The 23,978-nt window shown below is 42.2% G+C and overlaps 1 protein-coding gene across 1 annotated transcript in view; it reads right to left on the minus strand.

Annotated features, from left to right (window-relative positions):
* Positions 1–23,978, minus strand: part of TTC7A (tetratricopeptide repeat domain 7A) — a 179,482-nt gene that overhangs the window by 116,077 nt on the left and 39,427 nt on the right. The window contains exons 8-10 of the mRNA XM_009320910.1: positions 16,373–16,510; positions 15,874–15,957; positions 4,012–4,116 (exon numbers count right to left, since the gene is read on the minus strand). Of these exons, the coding sequence (XP_009319185.1) occupies positions 4,012–4,116; positions 15,874–15,957; positions 16,373–16,510 (327 nt within the window). The remainder of the gene's footprint in view (positions 1–4,011; positions 4,117–15,873; positions 15,958–16,372; positions 16,511–23,978) is intronic.

A 23,978-nucleotide genomic window follows, 5' to 3' on the forward strand; every position in this document is an offset into this window, starting at 1 on the left:
CAACTTTGCTGAAAACTTTTGTATCTCATGAGCTTTATTAAGTACAGGTCCAACCACATCCTGACCAGACAAGTGTGGTCTATATAGGTGCACCAGCTTTGGAACTTTTCTGGTCCTCAAAGACAACTGGCATAAGCTTTAGAATTAATGAAGTATTGATTTACTGTTCACTCTGCTTTTTTTTTCTTTTTTTTAATTTGTGAAAGCCTGTAATTCTGAAAATGGTAACCAAAACATTGCTTATATCACTCAGTTGTTTACTGCAGGCCCAATCCTAAAAGCTAGTGGTTGATGGGGCAGATCATCTGCTGATGCAAGCCAGCATGGTGCCAGTAATATACCAGTGGAGTAGTGCCAACTTACATCAGCTAATAATCTGGTCATACTGTCACAACAGAAGCTGGGGGCGTTTAGTTCTTTTCCACATCAGGCTCTGGTATATAATAATTTGCATGGCACAGTATGAATGTATGCATGTTTTTACTTTGATTTGATCTGCATTGAGAGATTGTTTCATAGATGTGATCTGAGCATCCTCAATGTTGTAAATCACTATGGTACATTTCAATTAATTTTTTGTTTTCCCTGGTTCTTAAAGTGTGCTGAGACACCATGTACAAAGCCAGCAAAACCATGTACAAAGCCAGCAAAACGAGTTAAGTGACCACTAGATTGATCAGGAAAGAAAAACTGTTCTGTGCGCCTCATGACATTCTGTAATTATCCAGCTGCATAAATGTTTTGGGGTTTTTTTATTGCTAGTAACTGAAATAAGACTAAAGTACTGCTTGTCCATGGACCATAAACAAACTGAGTACAATACTGCAAAAACCACATGGTAGACAGATGCAGGACATATAAATTAGCTGTTTCATTTGGATAAATGGTGATCTGATTTCACCCTTTTCCTGCCTAGCCAGCAATCAAGTACATAGATATATTTCCTAATTGAGAAATTAATCATATTTTATATGTTCTGAAAAGCAAGATCTATTTGAGTATTTATAACTGTTAATATTTGTCCATTAGACTGTTCCCGTGCCACGTCTATCCTCCTTTCTATTTATACTGGCATTGATCAGCTTGTTCACTTCCAGTTTAAATGATTCAATTCTGATTTGATTGCCGTGTAATTTAAATGCAAATAATTACTGTAAGGATGACATTTAGAAAAACAGCTCTGCTAAGCAGGAAGGTCTTTATTAGGCACAGGAGTTTGCCAGTAATATCAGAAGCATCCTTCGACTATGAGATGTGGGAACCTATCATTTCAGTTTCATAAAAGATGCTCTTATTTCCCTCTGACTCCCCTTAATTAAAACTCTACTATACCATCATCAAGTTTGGTATCAGGGTAAAGCATAGGCCACTGAGTAAAAGGAAGAGGGGAGAGGAATATTTTTAATTTGGTTTTAGTACATAAGGTTGCACTCCAGATAACCTGTAATTACTCTCTTGTGAAACCATGTTTGTATTTCATACTGCACCCCAGTTCTGAGCCAGGGTCTGATTGAAAACACTGAAAAGTGTTTCACACAATGAAAAAGCAGTAGGTAGAGGAAAAAAAACCCTCTTACTTTGCAATAATCAGAACCAGCTCATTTTTCCCTTCTTTTTCCTATTTTTTAGGGTTAGGCTGTTGCTTTATCAGCTCTGCCATGTATGAGAAGTCTGGAGATACTGGATTGCCCGAGGACAGAGCTGCGACCGAATTACAGTCCCACCTTCTTTTCTAAATGACTCTACAACAAGGTATTCTTTATATGCTAGCTGTGTTAGCAGATCCAAAGGGGTGCTGGGGAAAGCACCAATGAGAAGGACAAATCCTGAAGATGCTGCTATGCCAGGAAATGGGCAGAGTCAATTTGGGCTCATAATTTCAAATTCAACTCCTCATCCATCACAGTCAGCAGACTTTAATGGCACCATTTGAAATTTAGTCCTCAATAGCGAGAGCTGCGTAAACACCAGGGTAGTACATGAAAGAAAAGGGATTCTACACCATTTCTTCTCTCACAGTACAGAAATATTGTCCTTTCACCTCAACACACATCAGTGACCCAGTGTTTGGTAGAGTGCCTCCGTTAACACTTCATTGCTCCTGTTAAACATAAGAACATCCCAGGGATCTTGATTTTAGCATGGAGTCTCACAACACGCATTCACTGTAATTCAATTTTGTCCAAAGGCTGGTTATGGCAGAGGTCACATGTTTAGCAAGTCGCAAGAGACGACAGCCTTCTTGAAGTCACTATTTGTGTTTAGAAGTGGTGAAAGTCAGTCAAAGCACGTCTGGACCATTCTGCTATTTGCCTTACTGCCTTCTCCCAGGATCCTGAGCTTCACTACCTCATAGTCATTGCAGTCAAGGCTGCCCCCGAACTTCACATTCCTTCACATTCAAGTATCAGGTCACAGAGTGTCTTCCCTCATTGGCTTCATGGCTCCAGTGCCTTTCTCTTGCTGGATTATGTCTTCACAGAGCAGGAAGGCAGAAGAGTAAAAGATTTATTTGCAATATGGAGATCCCAAGTTTGTCTCCTATACTAAAATTCAGGCTCCTAGACAAAAATTAGCCTGATCTCAGAGAAAGATTTTCCTCACATTTAACACAAGTGTTCTGCTGGGTTTTAATGATTGCCAGGACGCAAAACCAATTGAGACAGCAGAATTGCCAGGGGAAGCTGTCAGGGTCTTGCAGTGCCCCACTACGGCTCCAAGTGAATGCAGGAATTTAGCCCATGAAGTTCCTCTAGCTTCAGAGCCTACGGAGTAAAAATTATTAATATACTTGCTGATTTTAGACTAATGACAAGTTGATCTTGCTTTGAAAAATTCATCAGAGATACTAATAAGAGCGTTCAACACAGTTGTAATGCCTGGCTTTCATATTGCTTTAGTATCTCTAAGAATCAGAAAAAAAAACCAACTTATTTGCATTACTATAAAATAACATTCACTGTGAATGTTATTTTGTATCACCAAATGATTTTCAGCACTCAAAATTTAGATACTGAGCTAAGGGTACAAGAGAGTTAAACTGTAGGGAACAGAGGTAGGTTGGGTAGTTCAGCAAGGATTCCCTCAAGGCCCTCAGACCTGAAACATTTTTCCTAGAACAAGATAATTCCCAGTTTTTGCTGACTCACATATAAGTCTAACCATTGTGCATGCATGTGTATAGTTCATTCAAAAACATACATATCCAGATCTCTTCGCTGATGGTGGTGTAAACTGATAGAACTCAGTTAAGTTTAGCTGAATACCAACTTTAATCAGATAGGGATGTAGAGGATGGGGAGGTGGAGGGTAGGGGGACACAACAACAGCAAATCTAGCCCCTACAACTTTTCCCCCAAATCTGGGCAGATTCTTCTGGTATTTTCTTTCATGCTTTCTTGGATCTTTGTTTTACTTATATTAGCAATTATAATCCTTCACTGACTGCAGGGACACCTCGTGGTGAGGACAGGTGAAAACAGCAGGCTGCCATTCAATTATTTAAACTAAGCAGCAAAAGACTGACAGATGTTTCTGCTCCTTGGGATAATCAGAATTTCACAGGCACATACTCCACTCCCACTCTGCTTCTGGGGCACACATTAACACATCCAGAACAGAAAACACTGACACAGCAACTTGAAGAACAAAGGACCGAGTCGTCCAGCAGACCTGAACTGTCTAACAGTCCACTTAATAATTAAACTTTTGTCTTCCAGGGGCTACAAGAGTGGCTGATTCAACTCAACTCAGTTGAAGAAGCAGTCCCCAGAATGGCTGTTACAGCTTTCCCCCCTCCTCCTTTGTTTAATGTGCCAGCAAAATACATTTCAGTGACTCACCGCAAAATTTCTTGCTGGGATTTTCTTTTTTTTTTAAAAAAAAAAAAAGCATGCATGTGTGCATGATTTTTTAACAGGGATTCCCTTTCTCCCCACTGCAACTACACTGTGGCACTGTCACTGCAGCACCTGATCCATTACGTAATAAGAACTGCATCAGCTTGCTTACCCAGTGCAGTGACCCAATGCAGACCTTGGCAGCCAGAAGAGGAACGGTGGGGTCTGTAGGTCGTAGTTTAGCACACTCTTTGAGCACTGACACAGCATATGCTGACTGGAGGAGGAAGACAGGGAGAGAGGAGGAGGGAAAAAAAAAAGGCTGATTAGACAATGCCGTTACAGAGTTCAAGCAAGATATTTCAGCGAAATGTACAAAGCAGCACTATGAAGAAATCACATGTCAGCAACAAGTTAGCAACTTTATTATCACCTCCACACAGAGACACGTGTGCATGCATGCACATGCAAAAACACACACTTTTCCCACGCTCAGAGGAAACATGCCAAAGAACCAGCCCTGGCTGGGCACTTTACAAGAAACAGTTTTCCTCAGCCATTAACGTACTAGTTATTTTAACTCTGCCCTCCCAATTCACAAGAATTCTGCTACAGTTTTCCTTGCACACAACCATCTTCAAGTAAGCCAGAAAAAGATCATAAAGAGCTTATCCTCCAGTACATTAACATTTTAGGCCAAGTCCACTCAAGAGAGGTTTGCGCAGCTAAAGTAATCTGCTCTGTAGATTGTTTTGTGTCTTCCCCAGTTCCAGGACATACAAGAATACAACTGGGATCCTACCATGCAAAGGGTGGAGCAGGCAACTGGGCAATACACTGTTCAGCGGGTGGTCCAAGTACTGTGTTTTAGAAACAAAGCCCATAAAACTCTTGCTGTCTTTCTGTGTTCAGTTACCATTAATGAATGATGTTTATTAAGATTAGCAGTTACATAGCCCTTTTGATTCAGTGTGCTCTACAAACATTGCTTTTTACAGCACATATTCATGGCCGCCACATTGCAGAAGGTTTAGAGGGGAATGAGGAAAGCTCTGGTCTGAGATGTTAGTGAGAAGGTCTGGTCAGCCGATGAGGAGGTGACAGAAGTTGCCCTGCCACAGCCTCCTAGCCCACCCGACCTGCACCACAGTTTCTTTCACATTTCCAACCCTCCTCACTACTGACCCTGATCCCCCCAAAGTCTCTCATCCTTGAGCTCAAGGGAAAGTTTTCATCTCTCAGAATTTCTCCTTACATGCCCCATTCCTCCCAAACTTTTCCACACGGTGCCAAGACACACAGGCCTCTCTCACTCAGCGTTCCCTCTCAGAAGCACATTAGTCATGGCCTTTCCATGTTACAAGAGAGCAGCAACAGAAGCTTGCAGAGCCAAACTAACCACTATTCCTATCAGGCCCTGGCGATCTCCTCCTGACCCTGACCCCCAGGGGCTCCCCCCACCAGAGCTCCCGCCAGCACAGGCAGCTGGGTCTGGCATCTGCTCCAATTCCCTGCAGCCGGCAGCCCTGCACTGCAGCTTCGTACTCCCACCGGCCATCAGCACTTCCCCTCCCTCACACCACACCAAAGCGGGCTGCGCCTGCCGCCTCCTTTCTCCGCAGAACTGAAGGTCCACTTCTTGCTAGGGGATTCAAAAGCCTGGATAGGAATTTGCTTGGAAGGGAGCCAGGGAAAAACAGATGTACAGTAGCCCTGCCCATGCTAAGGCAAAGATGGGTTCTGTAACCAAAGATGTGAGCTCTGCAGCAGCGGAGAGCAAACCCTCCTGCTTGAAAAGTTTAGGTACTTGCTGTGTGGTCTCAAGAAGAGCAACACCATGCCCTACTTTCTCCAGGCTGCTCCCACCTACCTAGAGCATCAGCTATCATCAATAAAAGTAAGGAAATACTTGCTATTTTATGCAATTGCAAATGCACAATTTACCTAAAGCCAGAAGGAGGCCTGTCTCAGAGCAAAGATGGGAATCAATAAACTTTGTCCTAGAGCTTAAACCATTACCTCACCCCTCTCAGAAACAAAGACTTGGGTAATTCAACCCTGAGGTACAGGAAGAAACACATCGCTGCGCTCTGCTGTCACAAGGTGACTGGCATCCCTCAGAATGAACCTCCCTGGCATCTACTTGTTCAGAACAAGTAGTGTCTCAGGTTTTCATGGCATTTTATTCCTCTCTCTCACAGAACACTACCTGTACTGCAGGCAGCTGGTATTCCCAGTAGCACTGCTGGATCTGTTGGAAATGCAAGCATAACCCCATAAGGGTCCTAGCCTAGCACATCATCTTCCTGCCCTCCTGCCTATATTCCAGCCTCACAGGTGTTTCCAGACAAAAGAAACCCAAGGAGTAGAGCAGGACAACATGCACCTTGCCGGTCAGTGTATCTGCAGCAGAACCCCCAACCCTTGTCATCTCACCTTGCAAAAGTGAACTGAAAAGGCCAGGTATGTAAAAGACCATACACAGTCCAGTGCCAACGCTTTCAGAAACAGATAGAAAACAAACCTGGTGGTGGTTTCTCAGCTCCCCATCGGCAGCATGACACTGCAGGGAAAGCAGGAGGCACCTGGGACGTGGCGACAGCCGCCCAACAGGCCAGCACTAGCACAAACTAGAGCAGTGAGAGGCCCATTCTAATTTGGGCCACAACTGTAGGACCTTCCAGGGTCTACACCAGAAGAGAAGTGATACAGCCTGGCTCCTTGCCAATTCCTCTTGAACTCTGCTCCTGTCTCCCTGTCTGTAGCCTGTCCATTGAGTAAGGCCAGTCCTCGGGACAAGCCAACCCTGCAGCCTCCAATAGCCTCAAACTGCAGAGGGCTTCTCATGTCTGTCCTGAGTCTGTTTAGGAGGCAACAGCAAAACAGTGACTACTGAATACTGCAAAGCAGAAAATCCTACCCTGTGCCTACACCCAAACACCTCACGTGTGGAGTCACTTTATCACATGCACTCAGGAGCTTCTGAACATCCATTTACAGAGCTAGAGCCACAGTTTCCACACTGCTTCTAAAACATTTACAAAGTTATGTCACTTTAAAGAAGTTTATAAAACTTGCAATTAAACATATGGAGCAGAAGTGGTTTTAGAAACAGTGTGGCATGAAGCCTTTCTCCCCAGCTGCATTTTAAAAATTCAAGAGTTCTATATAATTTCACCTTGAAAACTTTACTCAGCAGAAATTATATATAGATGATGAAAATATTAGCCAAGGAATGACAGTAGAAAGAATATCCCACTCCCACAGTGACCTTACTTAGGGGAGACTGGCGTGACATCTGACATCAAGGTGTCTTAAAGATATTAATTACAGACATTAATGGGCAGGGAACAAATATCATCCACTCAGTATTGAATACAGATGTCACTGGTTTGTAAAAAAATTTAATATGAAACAGTGTTTGTGTAACATTGAAATAATCTGATAATTAAAACGTACATATTCTTTCACTTAGCGTGGGTGGACCAGGCAGCCAAGCACATTGTTTGTGAGATTCACTGCAAGGCAATAATAATTAGATTTATTGGTGAAGCATGTTTTGAGAAGAGCAGAGCTTGAACTCCAAGTGAGTGTATGCTTCCTACTCATAATTCTGAGCTTCAGAGGGGCTCACATCAAAATTCAAGCCAGGGTTTAAGTTCTTCCTGTTTAGCTTGCCAATTGCTGGATTATAACGACTGCACTGGAACCAGTTCCCAAGGATTTCAGAAAACTAAGGATCTGCCTCTGGGTCTCATTTGGCTTCTCTCTGGGAAAAAAGGCTTTTAAGTCCCCCCCAAACACACACAAACCCATTAAACAGACATGGTTTTAAAGAAATGGCAAGCTTGCCAACAGCTGCCTCATGGGGGTTTCAACTTTGTTTATGGGAGGTCTAACGTAGGAGTTTCTCAGCCTTGGGATGCTCATCAGGTTTAAGGATGTTCAGGACCATCCTCCCTTTGTTATGACCAACAAAGCACAGAGCTCAAATCAGGTTATGGAGTGAAAACACTGCTTTAATGGGAGTGTTCAGCCATTAAAAAAAAAAGTAAACTGTGTAAGGGACTCAAGAACTTCAATTACCTGAGTTGGGCATCTTCATCCTTCACATACCAAAAACTTTGTGCTTTTGCAATGGAGACAGGAAAGGACATGGCACTACTGTTCCATATTTAAGTCCAGTATCTATAGGAAACTGGTTTTCCCTGTCAATTTTTTCCTCACCTAATCTACCTGCATACGATATTTTCCTTCTGCAGAGATCACAAACATGCTCCACAATAATTTATGAAAAGAAAATTAGGAAAGGCAGTTTCTGGGAAGTAGCAATCAATACTGGCTTTCAATTTGAATAAATGGCTGCTTTCGATACAGACTTCTGAAAGAGCTCTATGTACCACATCCAATATGGGGGGGGGCAATTCTCAATCTGCAGGGAGAAATCACAAGGAAGCTATGGGGAAGGAGAAGGATGGAGAGGACACCTCCCCCTAAGTAATTACAGTAGTCATTGTTCTGAATCCTATAAGGGACTAAAATGTAAAAGAAGAACTTCTGTCCAAATACAAAACACACCACCCATTCCTCATTTACTAATTATATAACGAAGCACACAAGCATACTCCGCAAAGATGCTTGCACATGAGCGGTACAGAATGAAGAACAGTCTACAGTTACTTCTCTTTCTTACTTTTCCAAAAGGCTTAAGAGATCTTGCCACCAATTATGGTAAACGCATAGATGCTGCCCAAATGCTGGTTTTCCTAGCTCACGCCAACACAATTTTCATTCTTTCCCCTCTTCTTCTCTCCCACCATACCAAAGCAACAAAAGAAGGACATCAGAGATTCGTTTCATATTTAGAAGATAAAGAAACCATAAATTTAAGTAAAAGGAAGAAGAATTTCCAGACGGTAAATCATGCCAGGCAGACTTGACACACCATAAACAGTTGCTCTTCTCTTCCAAAGGTTCCAAAAACCTTTCTACTTTTTTGCTTCTTTGGCAATACTTTTCAGCCAGAGGGAAAAATGTTCCTCAAGGTGGTGATTTTGGTAGACAGCCTCATTCCCAATTCACCTGGCAGTTTAGTACACAGATGAATCTCCACAACTAGTACTGCTTTATTTCTAGCATCATCCTATCTGATTTTAAAAACTGCACTATCTCAAAGGGATTGTGGGGAAAGGGGGAAATCTTTCATCATTATGCAAGAATTAGTATTCCCTGTATCCTGGGATTCACAGCCATCTAGATATAAATGACCTTGAACCAACACAGGAAGATGACAGAATGAGCCAGCAATTGAGAACTCTGGAATTAGTTGTTTTGGTGTTAGCTTTCCACTGAATTTCTAGATTTCTGCAAATCCCTCAGCATGAACATTATTCCCCTAAGACACTTACTTCTCTCAACACGGGGACTGATTTTCCCCCTGTTCTTTACCCTGTGTTTAGCAAATTAGAGCACTGGAGTTACGTAGCTTCAAATATTCACTTTTAAAAGTACCTCTTAAATTCTAAGCTCTATAAGCATAAATTTGTCCTCGCTAATGTGACAAACACCCCACTTCACACTTTCTGTCAAGAAGAGAGAGTTAAGCCTGAAGGCAATTATATAGCCCACTGAGGTATTCTGCTCAACAGTCAGGCATCTTTGGAAATTTCCATTTTTGTACTATCTACAGCACACGGGCACACCCCCTTCTAATCTTTCTTTTGCACCAAAGGAAACCAAACTATTGAATATCCCCTACATAGCTGACCTTTGTAACAGGATCTTTAACCAATGAATGTTCAATATTTTAACTTTCATTCCCCAGCAATGCTATTTAAGGAGCCATCCGAGGCCTCTGCTGCTCCCAAGGTTCCTGCCTGCAATGCAAAGAGAAATGTACTTTTTTTTAGTGCCTGTTGCCTAGCAACCAGCCTAAGCTTTTGCAAGGAAACCAGCAGAAGGAACAGCCTAAATCATAAAATTCGTCTGCTGTTGCTGCAGAATTATGTATCAAATATATTTATAACTTTCCTTCTAACCTTCTGGAAACCTGTATGATGGCAGTACAGGCATGGCTGAGTCAAACTTGAGGCTCCTTGAAACTGTTAGAGACATCTGCTTTTGCTGCACTGTTTAAATAAGGGGAAGTATTCCTTATTTTGGGTGCAACACAGATATGAGCAGCTCAGACATTAGCTTGTCACTATTTGGCTATGACCAGTATGTATCAGCTACTTGCAAAGGGATCCAGAAATCAAAGTTCATGTCTGCATAAGACTGGTTTCAGAACCCTAAGAATGCTGCCAGCACAAGCCCTGGGCAGGGCTGCAGTATCTCCAACTGCTGAACAGCCAAGGGGAGCACAGTGACACTGCAAGATTGGCTCTGGGAAGAGCTGGAGCCTACTCCCCCAGAAAAACAGCTGAATGACAGATGCCAAGAAGGATGTGATTATTTTGCTTTGTATAACACCACATACCTCCTGAAGCATTACATTATTAAGAAAACCATTCAGGTAGACAAGCATGACTCTTTCTTCCTCTTTGCCTTAAAGATGAACAAACATAAGGGATAAGAGCAGAGAGGAGCATTTTGTGTAGTTAAAAGCAGCTTTATCTGCCTAGTTTTGCAAGGTGCCATGCTTGGAGCTTAAATCCCCCCTACTGCCAGCCTATTTTAGCTATATGGTAATGTCGACCATTGTCCCTATGGTGTCCTCAGTACAGGCTAGCAGGGGCTGGAGATGATCAGCAATGATGCAGTTGTTTCTAAAGTCATGCAATTGCTGTCCTAAAGGCAAGCGCTGGGCTGATGGTGTTCTGTTAACGCTGGATGAGAGGGGGTGGACAGCTGTGTGCCAGGCACCCCAAGAACACAGAATGAGCATCAGCAATCCCAGCAGAAGGCCTGCGGAGCATAGCCCCTGCCTCCAGGTAACTGCTTCCAGCTTCACTGGGCTCTCACAGAGGCTCTTCTCCACAGCCCCTTCAATTGCTCCTGAGCTCTTCCTGCATGCACATTTTGCTGCACTTCATCCCCTAAATGAGTATAAAGGGTGAGGGGTCAGAGCAGATTATCCTCTCCTAGCAGACGCTCCAGACTTCCCTCAGCTGGCCTGAGACTGTATCGCTCCCCATCCCTTCTCTCAAGAAACACATATCCTAAAGCTGTTAATTCACTAACCAAGTGGTGTTGTGGGTTTTTTTAGGGCAGAAACACTAAATATGAGCATGAAAATGGTTTTATGCACTGCATACAGTAATAATGATAATAAACATCCACTGGACATGAGAGATCAGTGTAAGACTGCTGCGAGTTGAATGGCTCAATTAGGGTACCCAGCACTTTTAGACTAAGTAGACTCAGTGTTCACAGAATAATTTCACAGGTATCCCTGAAGAATCCTCCCTCGCTACCCTCAGGAAAATGGCACATCATTGTCACTAAATACAAATCTTGTCTCCTTGGTTGGTAGGTAGAAGAGAGGCATCAGTGTTGCCTCACGTTGTTCAAGGCACATATTTTATCAGTTTATCCTTCCCTTAAGCAGTATGACAGGTAAGAAAAACACTCACAATGCAGGGCTAGAAGACTTTCTGAAGTACTGTCAAGTTAAGCTAGAGCCCAATCCCACGATGCACTTCTGAGTCTCTACTCCCAAAGAGCTCCAGCGACACTTTGCGACACCGAGGCTGGGTCCCGCGTGAGGCTGTTAGGTGTGGAAGGGGATAGAAATCTGAACAAGGAAACATGTAACTGATCCAACTGGTCCGAAGCCAGGGAAATGCTTGCAAGTGCACAGGGACCCTATTTCATATCCCTTGTGCTTGTAATACATCATCTAGACACTATGACAATTTTGCCTCCACCATCAGATACGTCAGTAGAGCTACTCTAGTCTGCAGGGGTGCTGTGTGCTGGTAATCTCCACGACTTCCAGTGGAAACTGTTTAGCTGAAAAGCAGCAGCAGAGAACAAGTCTGCCCCAAACAGCTCACTCTGTCTTCACTACTGTGAAGACTACAAAGTCTTCTCTACTCTGTAAATACGAGTTTGTTCCTTCCTTCCCCCATTCTGCTGAATATAGGTCACTTTACTTTTTTGAGACAAGCAGATGCAACCCGCTGCACTCACTTTACTCTGGCAGCAGGACAGTGGCTCATCTCCTTGCCTGAGGACTCTGCCAGGTGGCATCCGGCTATCATACCACTCGCCACTCAGACTCCAGCCTGTCTATGCATGGCAGCAGAGCCAGGGAGCTGGTATGCCCACTCAGCCTCTGGCTGTCATATTACCACATCGTGAAGGTTATTACAAGCAGAAGCAATTTGAAGCAGCTGTGAAAAGTTCAGCATTCAGTTTTCCAGCACCAGTTCAGAAGAGCAGGGGTGCTGCATTAGACCGGCTTCAAACCTCTCTCTTGCCTATCCAGAACTGCACTTGGTGACATAGGACATGTCTCACTATTCTCTTTCTACAGCAGGCATGTCTTTGCCATTGTCTAGGCTTTCACAGCATTTAGTCTAAAATTGCCTACCAAAGTCTTTCCAATTTCATGGTGGATTTCAATCATTTAAATAAGCCTGCTCCTTTTGTTCAGAAGATATACATGCTCAGTACACATGCATCCCCAAGAATAGGTTAAAAAACAACCATACCACACCATCTTTCTCATTATGCAAGTTGTTGAGAAGCACAGGAAAGTGAAATTGCTGTTACTTCATTATTTCTACTGCTTAAGTGGATAGAAGACAGACAGGAAGGTTATGCTTCTCTGAGCTTTTTCATTCACTGTTTTATGAAGTCCTAAGGTCTTGCTTGCTCTGTAAGAACTTACTGAAGTGATGTGCCTATTTTTGTTAAGACACATGCTTTTTAACATAATGTGTAAACTCAAGCATACATAACAGTAATGAGCCTAGGTAGCTGGCTTGACGCTCAGGCTGATCACTTGTGAAAAATGACAGTCACCATTTGGTAATTTTTTGGCTGGCAGAGGAAGAAAATAGTTTGAAGTTCAACTCGATTGACTTAACCTGAAGATGATGAATATACAAAATAAAAGTAACACTAGTCAAATGCAGTGTAGAACAGAGGGCAAGATAGGATTTTACAGCACTTAAGAAGGTCAGAGTTTGCAAATCCTAAAGACATGTTTAAAAAAGAGAGACCAAAGTTTCCAGCATTTACAGGTTGATAAAACTGTTCCTGTTGTACCCAGGATTTATGAGCATGATTTGCTGTACTGCAGAACAAGTAACGCTGCAGGATGTGAGATTTCATTACCAAGAAATGAGATCAGGAATTGGCTGTGACTGAGACAGGTGAAAACAGATCTTTTACCTACAAAAGCTCAAGTGGACTCTGCATTCTGCAGTCTAGACAGACCACACTGTTTTCTCATCAATTCTTTCCGCTACACTGGAGGCATTTACTTTTAAATGAACTCTGTCCTGCTATCAAGCTGTGAAGCAGTATAAAAATGTATGCCACATCTCCCATTAGCAAGATGACGCATTGCAGAGTATACGACAGGAATCCTGAGGGAATACCTTGGGATTAGAAGTGAAATACTGCACAGATGGGATCGTTGGGTAAGGGAATTCCCTCTGCCCCATACAGGGCTCAGAAGATTTAGAGATTTTACATGAGTAGGCAAGATCAGGCCATTTTACCCTGTAAATATTTAAAGTACAGGCAAAAAGACATGACATACTTGAAAATCTGAACAGATAGGACAGTTATAGAGATACAGATACTTGTGTTGCTCTTTTTTTCTCTGAAGTACCAATATTCAGTAACTTCTAGGGAAGCTGAAGAGGTATGCAAACATGTAAGGAGAAGGACAGAGTTCTCATGCAAATTATTAGAAGCTAAAGATCAGGTGCCACTTCTCTCCTCCATACTAACCTAAGATTGAACCACAATTACTCTCTGGATACACTCAGTCTCTCAACCATCAGCAGTTAAAATCTAGATTTGCTCTCCAGCAGATTACTAGAGCTATAGCCTTGTCTGCTGTTGAGAAACAGGTTACACAACCTGTAAAGCCAATAAAGCTCCCCGACAAGTCCTGTGAGTGTTTAGGGGAAGGTACTGCGCCTTTGCATCATAGCCTATCTAGTCATTGTTGTCCTCAGCATCAGATCAGGTATCCAGAGGATTTGCAAAGGCACAGAGGGCAGCAACGTGCTAACTCCAGCTGAATGCCAAGGGGAGCTGGACCTGACTTGTAAGCCCCACACCTGACATAGGCCAGTGCAAGGTATTAGCACCATAGCACCAAGCTCATTGTTCAAGTATTCCACCAGTAGCTTCGGGTTGCCTTATACGTGATTGAGTCTAGCCATCATTTTCATACTTGGAATTGGATTTTGAAATGCTTGTACTGAAGTCCTATAGGAATCTGTGAGGCTCTCTCTCACTAAACATCTCCCTTCAGCTCCCCACTGATCTAATATGCTTTGTCAAAACTTTGATGTCTCCTTTTGATTATAACAGATCTAGCCAATGTACGAGGTAACTGTGAAGTCCCAGAACAGAATCAGAGTTTGCAAGGTCCCACCAAGCACACCCCTGGTGCCTCACAGTGGGGTCACTGCTGACCAATATTTGCCTAAGGTATTCCACAGATCCCCAGTGATGCAGGCTCCACAAAACCTCCACAGACAATCTTTCTCCAATGTACCATTATCCTTATGTTTTTGCCTCTTAATAGGAAACATGAACTTGTGTTGCTGCAACTGGAAGCCATCACATCTTGTCCTACCCATCATAGACAAGATTAACCCCTTCTTCTAAGAGCTCTTAAAGACTTGTTTCTCTCAGTCTTTTTCTCCCCTTTAAGGTAAAAAAATTCAATTCTTTCAGTCCTTCCACAGTCCTGCTTACTATACCCTTAGCCATCCTTGATGCTCTTTATTAGACTTTCTCTTGGTGTTCTGCCACTTTCTTGAAGAATAATGCATAACAACAGACAGTCTTCCAAGATAAGGCTTTGCCTATGCTCACAGAAGTGAAGGAATCCTTCAGACACCTTCCAAGCTTTGCTGCCACTTATACATCACAAGATAGCTTCTTTGCAAAAGCATGTCACTCTATATTAATCTCCAATCTCCACCCCAAAGCCACTGTTTCCAATTCAGCTTATAGCCATAAAGGACCAGTAGTAAATTATCATTTGGTAGATGACTGCTGGTTGGTGGTCTCCGCCCAGTTCCACGTGGATTCCCCTACTCTCCATGGGCATGGAATATAGGACCATGTTAAGTGGTCTACCACCACACAGCGTTAATTTGCTCACACCTCCTAAAAGTGTAGGTGGGGACCCCCAGAATGAACAGGCTAAATTTTGTACCATCCTCATTTCCTGCAGGAAGACTACTCTTTTAAGACTAATAAAGAAAAGCTCATGTTGCCTCTGCCTACCTTTTACAACCAGACTTCAGTCATCTCAGTGATTGACTGATAACTTTGACAAATAGTATACTAATTAAAAAAGAAGTTATGCTAAAACACGTGCCCATGCAAACATTCACACATCATTTCTTTTTCTACAGTATCTTTTGCACCAAGCACTTCAAAAATATTAATCCTCGCAAGCTTTCTATGAAAAAGCATTAACATTTCCTTGATCAGATGGAGAAACCACAGCTTAAAGAGAGGTTAAGTCGACTGCCCAGACATAGAGTGAGTTGATGACAGTTTTAGATATCACTATCTTTCTTATGCTAAGCACATTTATGTTGAACCTGCAGAGAATAGACAGCTGTATAATGCTTTTCAGTCCACAGCTGTGCACAAAAATCTGTTTTCTCCTCGATAGTGAGAAGCAAACACTATGTGGAAAAAACAGTACTCAATACCAAATGCACATACCTGATCACAAAGTGCAATCGGAGTCTAAAAGGAGAGCACTGTCCTATGTAGCTGTCTGATGGCACCTACCCCCACAAAATACATGACTGTGCACATTCAAACTAGTAATGTGCACAGAGGAAAACATGCCCTTTAAGTCCTTTAGTTCGAACCTTACCTTTCCACAAGCCACCATGGACAGGGCAAGCTGGTACCAGAGGTGAAATTCATCAAATGCAAACTTCATGGCTCTCTCCAAGCACTGAGAAATAAATGTTGGGAGAAATGTCAGCTTTTTTTTTTTTTTTTTTGTATCTTTTGTCAAGACTGTTGCTTGGCTCAGTAATCAAATCAGGGGAAACAATGACTGGCCCAAGTGATTTTATGACATCATTTTCCTCTTCTCAGTTAATGGGGCTTGCTAGCACACACCACCACTTCAAATAACAACCACTTTGTTCAAGTATAAATTATTTTATATAAATTTATATACATTATTTTAATGTCTCAAACAGTTCTGTGTACATTTTTGGCCTGTGCTGCCATAGGTCTGTAGCTGTTTCTACTAATTGCCAACTAGTGTGCTTCATTTTCACCCTCCCCGACAAGTTACTGCAAAGACAGGCTTTGCTTGCACGTTTCAAGTGGAAGTTTCAGCAGAAGCCAGGAGGAGGTACCTCAGAAAGCATGACATACTGCCCTCTTCTGCCCAGCGTGATACTGAGGAGGTCGTAGACTGCAGAAGCATCCCGGAGGCTGACAGCTCGGTCATCCTGCTGGTCTGGGGCTCGGCTGATCACTGCGTCCCGGTTTGCCTGGGCACAGACACAAATGGAGCATCAGACCACAATCGAGCAAGAGAGATCTTCTTCCATAGGAAGTTCCACCCATCATCCGTGGCATTTTCTTTAAAACCATCTCGAGATTTTTTTTTTTTTTTAAAACTCATCCCAACATAAGGAAAGTGTTTCCATAGAGTTACTTTTTATCCACATGAAGCAAACTCAAGAACATAGCTGTATGTACAGAAAGGAACTGCTAGGAATACCTCATCTGGATTTGTTTCACAGAATTAAAGCATTAGGAAACAGAACTACCAGATCCCATCTCCTCAATAACTAGAAATTCAAGGCCATCCTTAAACCACATTCCTTATTACTTCAATTGCTTGCAACTGTGATAACTGCCTCCATGGTTGATATTTTATTTTCTGTGTCTGCACTTGATTTCTTCCCAATAACATGTGTTTTTGTTCTTCTTCTCTGCTATTCACTTTTTATTTTTTAATTTGAGCAGATTGCCTTAGTAATCAGATTTGCCCGTCATCAATTTAATGCAATTAGAGGTCTGGGCAATGCAATACCAAACTTATAAGAAAAAAAAAATCTTATAAGTGTTAATTTTGCATAATCTATCAGTGCGTTGCATAGCCTAGATCAAAAAGAAACATTACTTTTGACAGAAAATGATCAGTCTAGCAATTTGCGAGGATGTCCTAAAATACCATATGCCATAGACTCAGATTTAGCTCAAGATCCCAGCCTCTCTGTTTTCTGAGCACGAAGAGGGAGATTTCAATCCCAGAGTAAACACAAAAGTCCCTCTGATTTCCGAACGCAGAGGACTTCTGCCAGACTGCCTAACCTCTGAAAGAGGCAGTGCTGGATGCCATTGAGCACTAGCACTGACTGATAACACAGATACACTGCCCTGGGCTCCTCAGCTGAAAGGGGTGCAACATCAGACATTCAGGTCTAGACATCTAAAAGATCAGAAAAATTAGAAGATTACCAGCAGCTTCACCTGGGGCAAAGACAAACAAAATGTTCCCTCCCTGAAGCAGGGAGGTTATGAGATTTATTTTATAATACTTACTACTATAATCTTACATCTATTCCTTTCTAATTGCAGTGAATTTTTTTTTTTGCTAAAAAGGTTAAACATGGGAATTAAGTGTAATAAAAATTTCCAGAATACGCAGCCCTTAAAGCCCACGCATATTTCATTATGATTAAGCTGCAGCTGTTTCATCATGGTATTATTTGTGTAATGCCCCAGTTCCAAGCACTCTTCATCACAGCCTCCAGCCGTGACAGCAAACACAATTACTGACAACTAACACGATCACAACCAAGAGCTAAATGGTGGCTGCAGTTAAAGGCAAACTGACAGGTCAGACTCAGTCTAGTGTTTGCGCAAATAAACTTACACCAACTCTTGTAGCAGTAAGAGCATTTTTCATGTTAATACAAAAGACATAATTTGTGATTTAAAAAAATAGTTCAGAACAATAGGTTGCATGAGAATGAAGCCAACTTCAAAGAGAAAATCCTGCAACCAGAGTACAGAAGCATAGCTCATCTATCTTTATTAGCAGAACTAAACAAATAAGAATAAAAAAATAGATGTTTGAGCTCTGTTTGGATTTAACCCAAGACTGCTACTTTAAAAGGAAAAAAGGAGTTAAAGTGATATACAGAACGATTCTGAGATTGCTACTTCAGAGAGCTAAAGACAAAGCATATACAGAATGATCCTTACTGCCGAGTGAATCCTCTTACGTATATACAATAGCATTAACATTTTTTTCTGCACCAGTTACACTGTTATGACAATTGTTTGTAGAAAATAGCTACTGAGATAGCACCCTCATGCTCTGTAATCTCATCATCAACCTCCCATTAGAGTCAGCTATAGCCTGATGCTTTTTTGGGTATCCATCTAGTACCAAGCTATGATTTTTAAGTTGATGCATTAGCAGATAGAAAATTTATCAGAACTGGTGAGTGCCCATTAATGTCTGCTAACAGATATTGGTACTGTAGGGAAGCATGCCCAAATCCTGCAGTAAGCAGGAATACGAGACATATTACAAGGATGCAGTGTTCTAAAATTGCAGTCATACTGAACTTATCGTACATATCTTACTTTACCTAAGCAGACAGCAGTTAAAAACATATGCATAAGCATGACTAATATTCTTTCCAAGAAGGTCATAAACCTGCTTATTTTATTCAAGCTTCCAAATCTCAAAGCCATAGAAGGTCTCTGCAATCTATCACTCTCTATACTTGCATGCATAAAAGTTGCTACTGAGCAAATTTGTCACTTCTATTCCAACAATTTTTTTAATACTGAACCTATTTCCAATTGCTAATTCCAGCTGCTCAAAAAAAAAAAAAAAATCAAGTTCCTGCATTATCACAGATATAAAAAAAAAACCCCCACACAAAACCAAAAGGTGCAAACCTCATAACAAACTGACTGAACAGTAGCAAGAACATGGAGTGTGTCTAACACAATAATGTAAATGATCATGCCAAGGCTCAAGGTATCATTTCCTCCTGCAGTGTTACATACAGAAAGGCGGAGAAGGGAATGTGAATCACTATTTCTTGAAACCCACTCAGGGAATTGGCATGTTTCTGTGGCCTGCCTCTCACAGAAGGAAGGGTGCTGTGACCCAGATCACCATTAACCAATTCTTTTCTCTTTACCTTTGTTTATGTTTTTGTAAACTTCAGTTTGGCAGTGAGAAATCCTGACAGTCACTGGTTAAGTACAGGTGCAAAACAGTTGTAGAGTTACTGCAACACAGCATACACCGGTTCTGTTGGATGGGGAATTTTACTTACTGAAACGTACAGAGAGAGAGAGATTTCATTTTGCATTTGAGAATGCATAAATTCTAAGCCATTTACACCACTTTTTCAATACCTGTGTTTCTGTTGTTTCAGACCACTAATTTTCCTGAACACAAATGGAAAAAGGGTTATTTGCAGAACACTGATGTCCAAACAGTGTATCAATAACATAAGCAGCAATTCCCAGTTTGTCCTACTGCATTACTCCCTCCTCCTCCACTATAAGTAGCAGTAAAACATAGCTACAAATACATTTTCAACACCCCCAGCATGATTCTTCCCTTTAAGCTGTTCCCATTGTCACACAGACACGCCTCACAGCACACAAGCAGGATGGAGAGAGATGGTGAGTCACACCATTAAAAGAAGAGAACCTCTGTTCAAGGCTGTTGTGTGGGATGGAGAAGGTCACTAATGCTATGAACAGGAGTTTTACAATTAGGAGTTAGCGTAACTTGCATTATACAGAGTAAAAATATAGTCAATGCCCCTTTATTTGAGGCACTTCTAGGTAATGGAGCAACCCAGAGATGCATTGCATTTGCATATTTTGGGATGCATTAGACACAATTAGCTGTGCATGCAGGTGGCTCAGACTTGACACCAATCCTATTTTGGGAGATAAGACACATCCTATAGTCAGCCCAGACCGAGCAGCACACAGGATAGCGAGCACCTTCAGCCCTCCCTTTCTGCAGCCCAGGGACACAGCCCATCTGCAGCCCACACACATCCAAAAGGCTCCAGCACAGGCTGGTACCCCCAAGCCGACCCAGTGCTCAGCCATGCTGACATGTCTGTATCATGCTTGATGCCCAACTGAGGTGTTCAACCTGACCGGGCACAGAACTGGCTGGGGGTCAGCAGGACTGTTAGGTCCGGCTCCAAACCGCAGCAGTACAACAGTATGTGACTTTCAGACCCATGCTGGCTCTGACAGCAGGGAAGATCTGCCTTTCTGGGGATGTGCAATTCAACTAATGACCCTGCTGAGCTACAGACAGCTTGTGCCTTCCTATTCACATATACAATATACTTACCTAAAAACTAGATAAGCCACCTATACACAGAGGGTTTGCTGTACATCAATGACCCTGATAATTACAGCTTACTTATGGCATGTTTATTACATGTAGAAAGGAAAAGAGCCACAGCAAATCCAAACAGCCATTACTTCAGCAGTTATTACGCACGCAGTTACGCTGCAGAAAATTAAATTTTACCACAGTACAAAGATGTGCTTCTTAATAAAACGTCAAGCAATCATATGAATTACAATAGAGCATATTCCACATAGCAGCCCCTTCTCACAGCAATTAGCTATGAAGTATCCTTTAATTGATCACTTTGAAAGATGGCTCCCCCTGCTTTTTTTCAAAGAAGAAAAAGAAAGCAATTAAATCTTTAATGAGTGCCTGCTGCCTGCCCCCTAATTCATGGGCATTCTAATGTTCAACTTGTGTCTTTTCATAATAGACATAATTGCCGATCCACTGCAACTCATCTATACAGAACAGCAGCATGTTTTACACAGTGTACTGTAATAATGTAATTGACGTGATTCAATACTAGCATTAAGAGAGAAAAACAAATGCTATGTGTGCAAGATTGACAACAAGCCTTTGAAATCATGCAATTGATGCCTCTATTGCTGAGAGCTGGGAAATATTTAGCCCATGTTCTTTGGATCGCCATTCTGGCTGTTTTGCCTGTACTGCCAACAAAACGAATTAATTCTTCACAAGGGCAAGGACCCATTAACATCGAAGAGGCTACTGACTTTTTACCTAAGTTATTGATGATCTCTACATAGCACCTGAAGGTTCCCCTCACTAACGTATACAAAGAAAATATTCAGCATTGACTGCAAAGTTGCTGTGAAAATGGGAAGCAGGTGGAACAGGGAGGAAATACCATACTCCAGCCACTCCCCAAACCACTCTTACAAAGATACCACAACTTGCTCCATTTCAGACCAGAAGCACAGCAAATGAAAACTTACTGCCTTGTGAACTGTGTGGCATCTGTCTCATTTCTGGTAGGCAACAGATCACAAGCTACTAGCGCCCTATTCAGATGTCTCAGCAAAATATCCCATTATTATTGGTTATCAAATATGACCATATAGATGTATCTCTCACCAAGTATATTTTAATGTCTTCTACTGTAGCAGAACTAATTCTGGAAACCTCATTGAAAGCAAGACAGACATACCCCCCCCAGCCAAAACAGCCCAACAACCCTACACAAAAGGAAGAGAGAGGGAGAAAGTAATGAAGTTTGTCACCCAAGACAGTATCCATAAACAAAGTCACACATTTGCTATCGGTAATCTGCATTTAGAAAGCTATCTTCCAAGAATTTGCATCCTCCTTGCAAGTTCGGAAACAACAATTCCTACTACAAAGCAGAAGAAAAAAGCTCTCTATCCTGTCTCCAGCAACTCACATTAGAACTATTTATTCAAGAGGCAATTAACAGAGTTGGTGTATTTCCCACTAGAAACATCCTGCAATCCACCTTTGCAGGTCCCAAACACATAGCTTTGCCTTGCAGGCCAGTTAAAGAGACAGTCAGGCTTGCTATTGTAAGTGCACAGCCATGATTTGGCAGGAACCACAGCAGGCAATCCTGTCCTCAGTTGTCTCTTTCAGCTTCCATAGTCTGATAGCCCTCAAGAAAATACTCATGATGGTCATCCAGCTGTTGCATTATCACTGGGCTTGGTGTCATTCAAAAACAGAAAAAAATCCTACAAAAGCAACAGGGATTCTTCTCCTTTGCCAACCCATTTGTTGGACAGCATTACTTTATAAAGCTAGGAACTGTAGAGTTAACAGGTTTTAATTATTTCTGTGCTTAAAAATACATGGGTTTAACCCTAGTCCGTTAAAGGCATGCTCACAGCTATGAGTTTGCTCTCACCAGTAAAAAGAACAGGACAAGTCCCAGTATCTTACTTCCCCCCTCACCATCTGTTCTGTGCTCTCAGGCTCTCTGAGGTCAAATTGTCTTTAGGGATTCAAATCAGAGATAAGATGGGGATGACATTTCTAATCTTTGTTACACAGGCACAGAATTTATTAGTTTTGCATACAAGGAGCTTCATTTTCAATATGAGTGAAGTGAACACAGAGCCAAAAAAAAAAATCCATGTTACCTGGTATGTTTGGTGGACCATCAGTCAGAATCCCCACTTGTAAGAGCCAGCATTGCCAAGGGCTGAATAAAGGGATTTTAGACTGTACGTTGGACCTCAGCTTCAAGAAGGCAAGGTTTCTAAGTGCAAACAAAGAATTTTTTTTTTTTTTTAACCTCAAAAGTAAACACAAAAAGTAATAGAAAGTGTTCCATTCCTGGCTCTGAGAAACTTCTGGCTGACTTTAAGGGGCTGTGCAGTCTACTCAGAATACTCCTGAGAATGGTTATTAAAATAAACAAAAAACTTTGGCTAAGGGTTAGACCTGCCAAACCTCCCTTGCCTATGCCCTGCAGCACAAAGCACTAGAGTCCCTGATGGCAGAACCAGTGCCATTCCCACTGGTAGTGTGATGCACAGAAACCACACTGCAGCAAGTCACAAGATGTCTCCGGTTCCCCCCACAAACACAGTGCCACTGGTTTTCATGGATTAAATACAGTAAGAAAGAGGACTAGTGGTTTAAAAATAGGCCAGTCCATTTTTTCCAACATGTGATAGGAACACATCATTCTACCACAGCCTGAGCTTGTAAAGGCTGTCACCAGCTGGCTTTCTCCTTGATCTGAAGGAGAGTATTTTCCTCCTCTCACAAACACAGCCCGTCCATACCATAACTCGAGCTGTGCATAAGGAATGAGAATCTAGCCAGGAGGCCACAAACCCCCCTAAAGACAGCCCTGACTGTGGTAATCTTCAGGCTGCCTGATTTGTTTCACTAGATTCCTTCATAAGAACTCTACAGCCAACCACCGTGACTGAATAACAGCTGGCACAGAGGAGGAGCCCTTGCCAAACTCAACAACTGGGATGCTTTTCATTGTTTACTGAGATGCCTTAACTTATGAAAATAGGTTCCCATTTTCAACGGGACAGAAAGAACACAGGAGGCAATGCAGGAGAGTGCCATGAGGAAAGAGGCCCCAAGCTTTCACTGTAAGTGTTAATATACCCACAGAGGCATCTTCAAAGCTATGAAAGGGGCTACCATGTTATTTGGCCACCTGAAAAACTTTTACATACTTAGGGTCGGAGGCAGAGTGAGTGAAATACTGAAGGAACCCATAATTACCCCTTTAGAAGATATTCTCATTTCATCCCATCAGGACATGCAAAGTGGCTCCCTTCCAATGCAAAGTAAAGGGATAAGAAGAAAAGCTGGGGCAGCATCACAAGCCAGAACCCAGCACCACTAAGAGCCAGAGGTGTGCTGGAATGCAGGGTATGGCTTGCAACACCTTAAAGGCGATTTCTTTTCTTCCTTCCTCCCCCTTACAGTTCTTTTAACCCCCATAACATCTTCACCAGGATCTGCGCAACTCCCCAGAAGTAGATGTTAGCTTCACCTTAGGAAGGCAAGACAAACAGAAAAATAGAGCAAATTTCAGCAGCAAACTACCTAGCACTGACCTACTCCCTCCCTGTATGGCTCAGGAAGGG

This window comes from Pygoscelis adeliae, unplaced genomic scaffold (assembly GCF_000699105.1).
Source record: "Pygoscelis adeliae isolate BGI_AS28 unplaced genomic scaffold, ASM69910v1 Scaffold233, whole genome shotgun sequence".
NCBI classification, from domain to species: Eukaryota; Metazoa; Chordata; class Aves; order Sphenisciformes; family Spheniscidae; genus Pygoscelis; species Pygoscelis adeliae.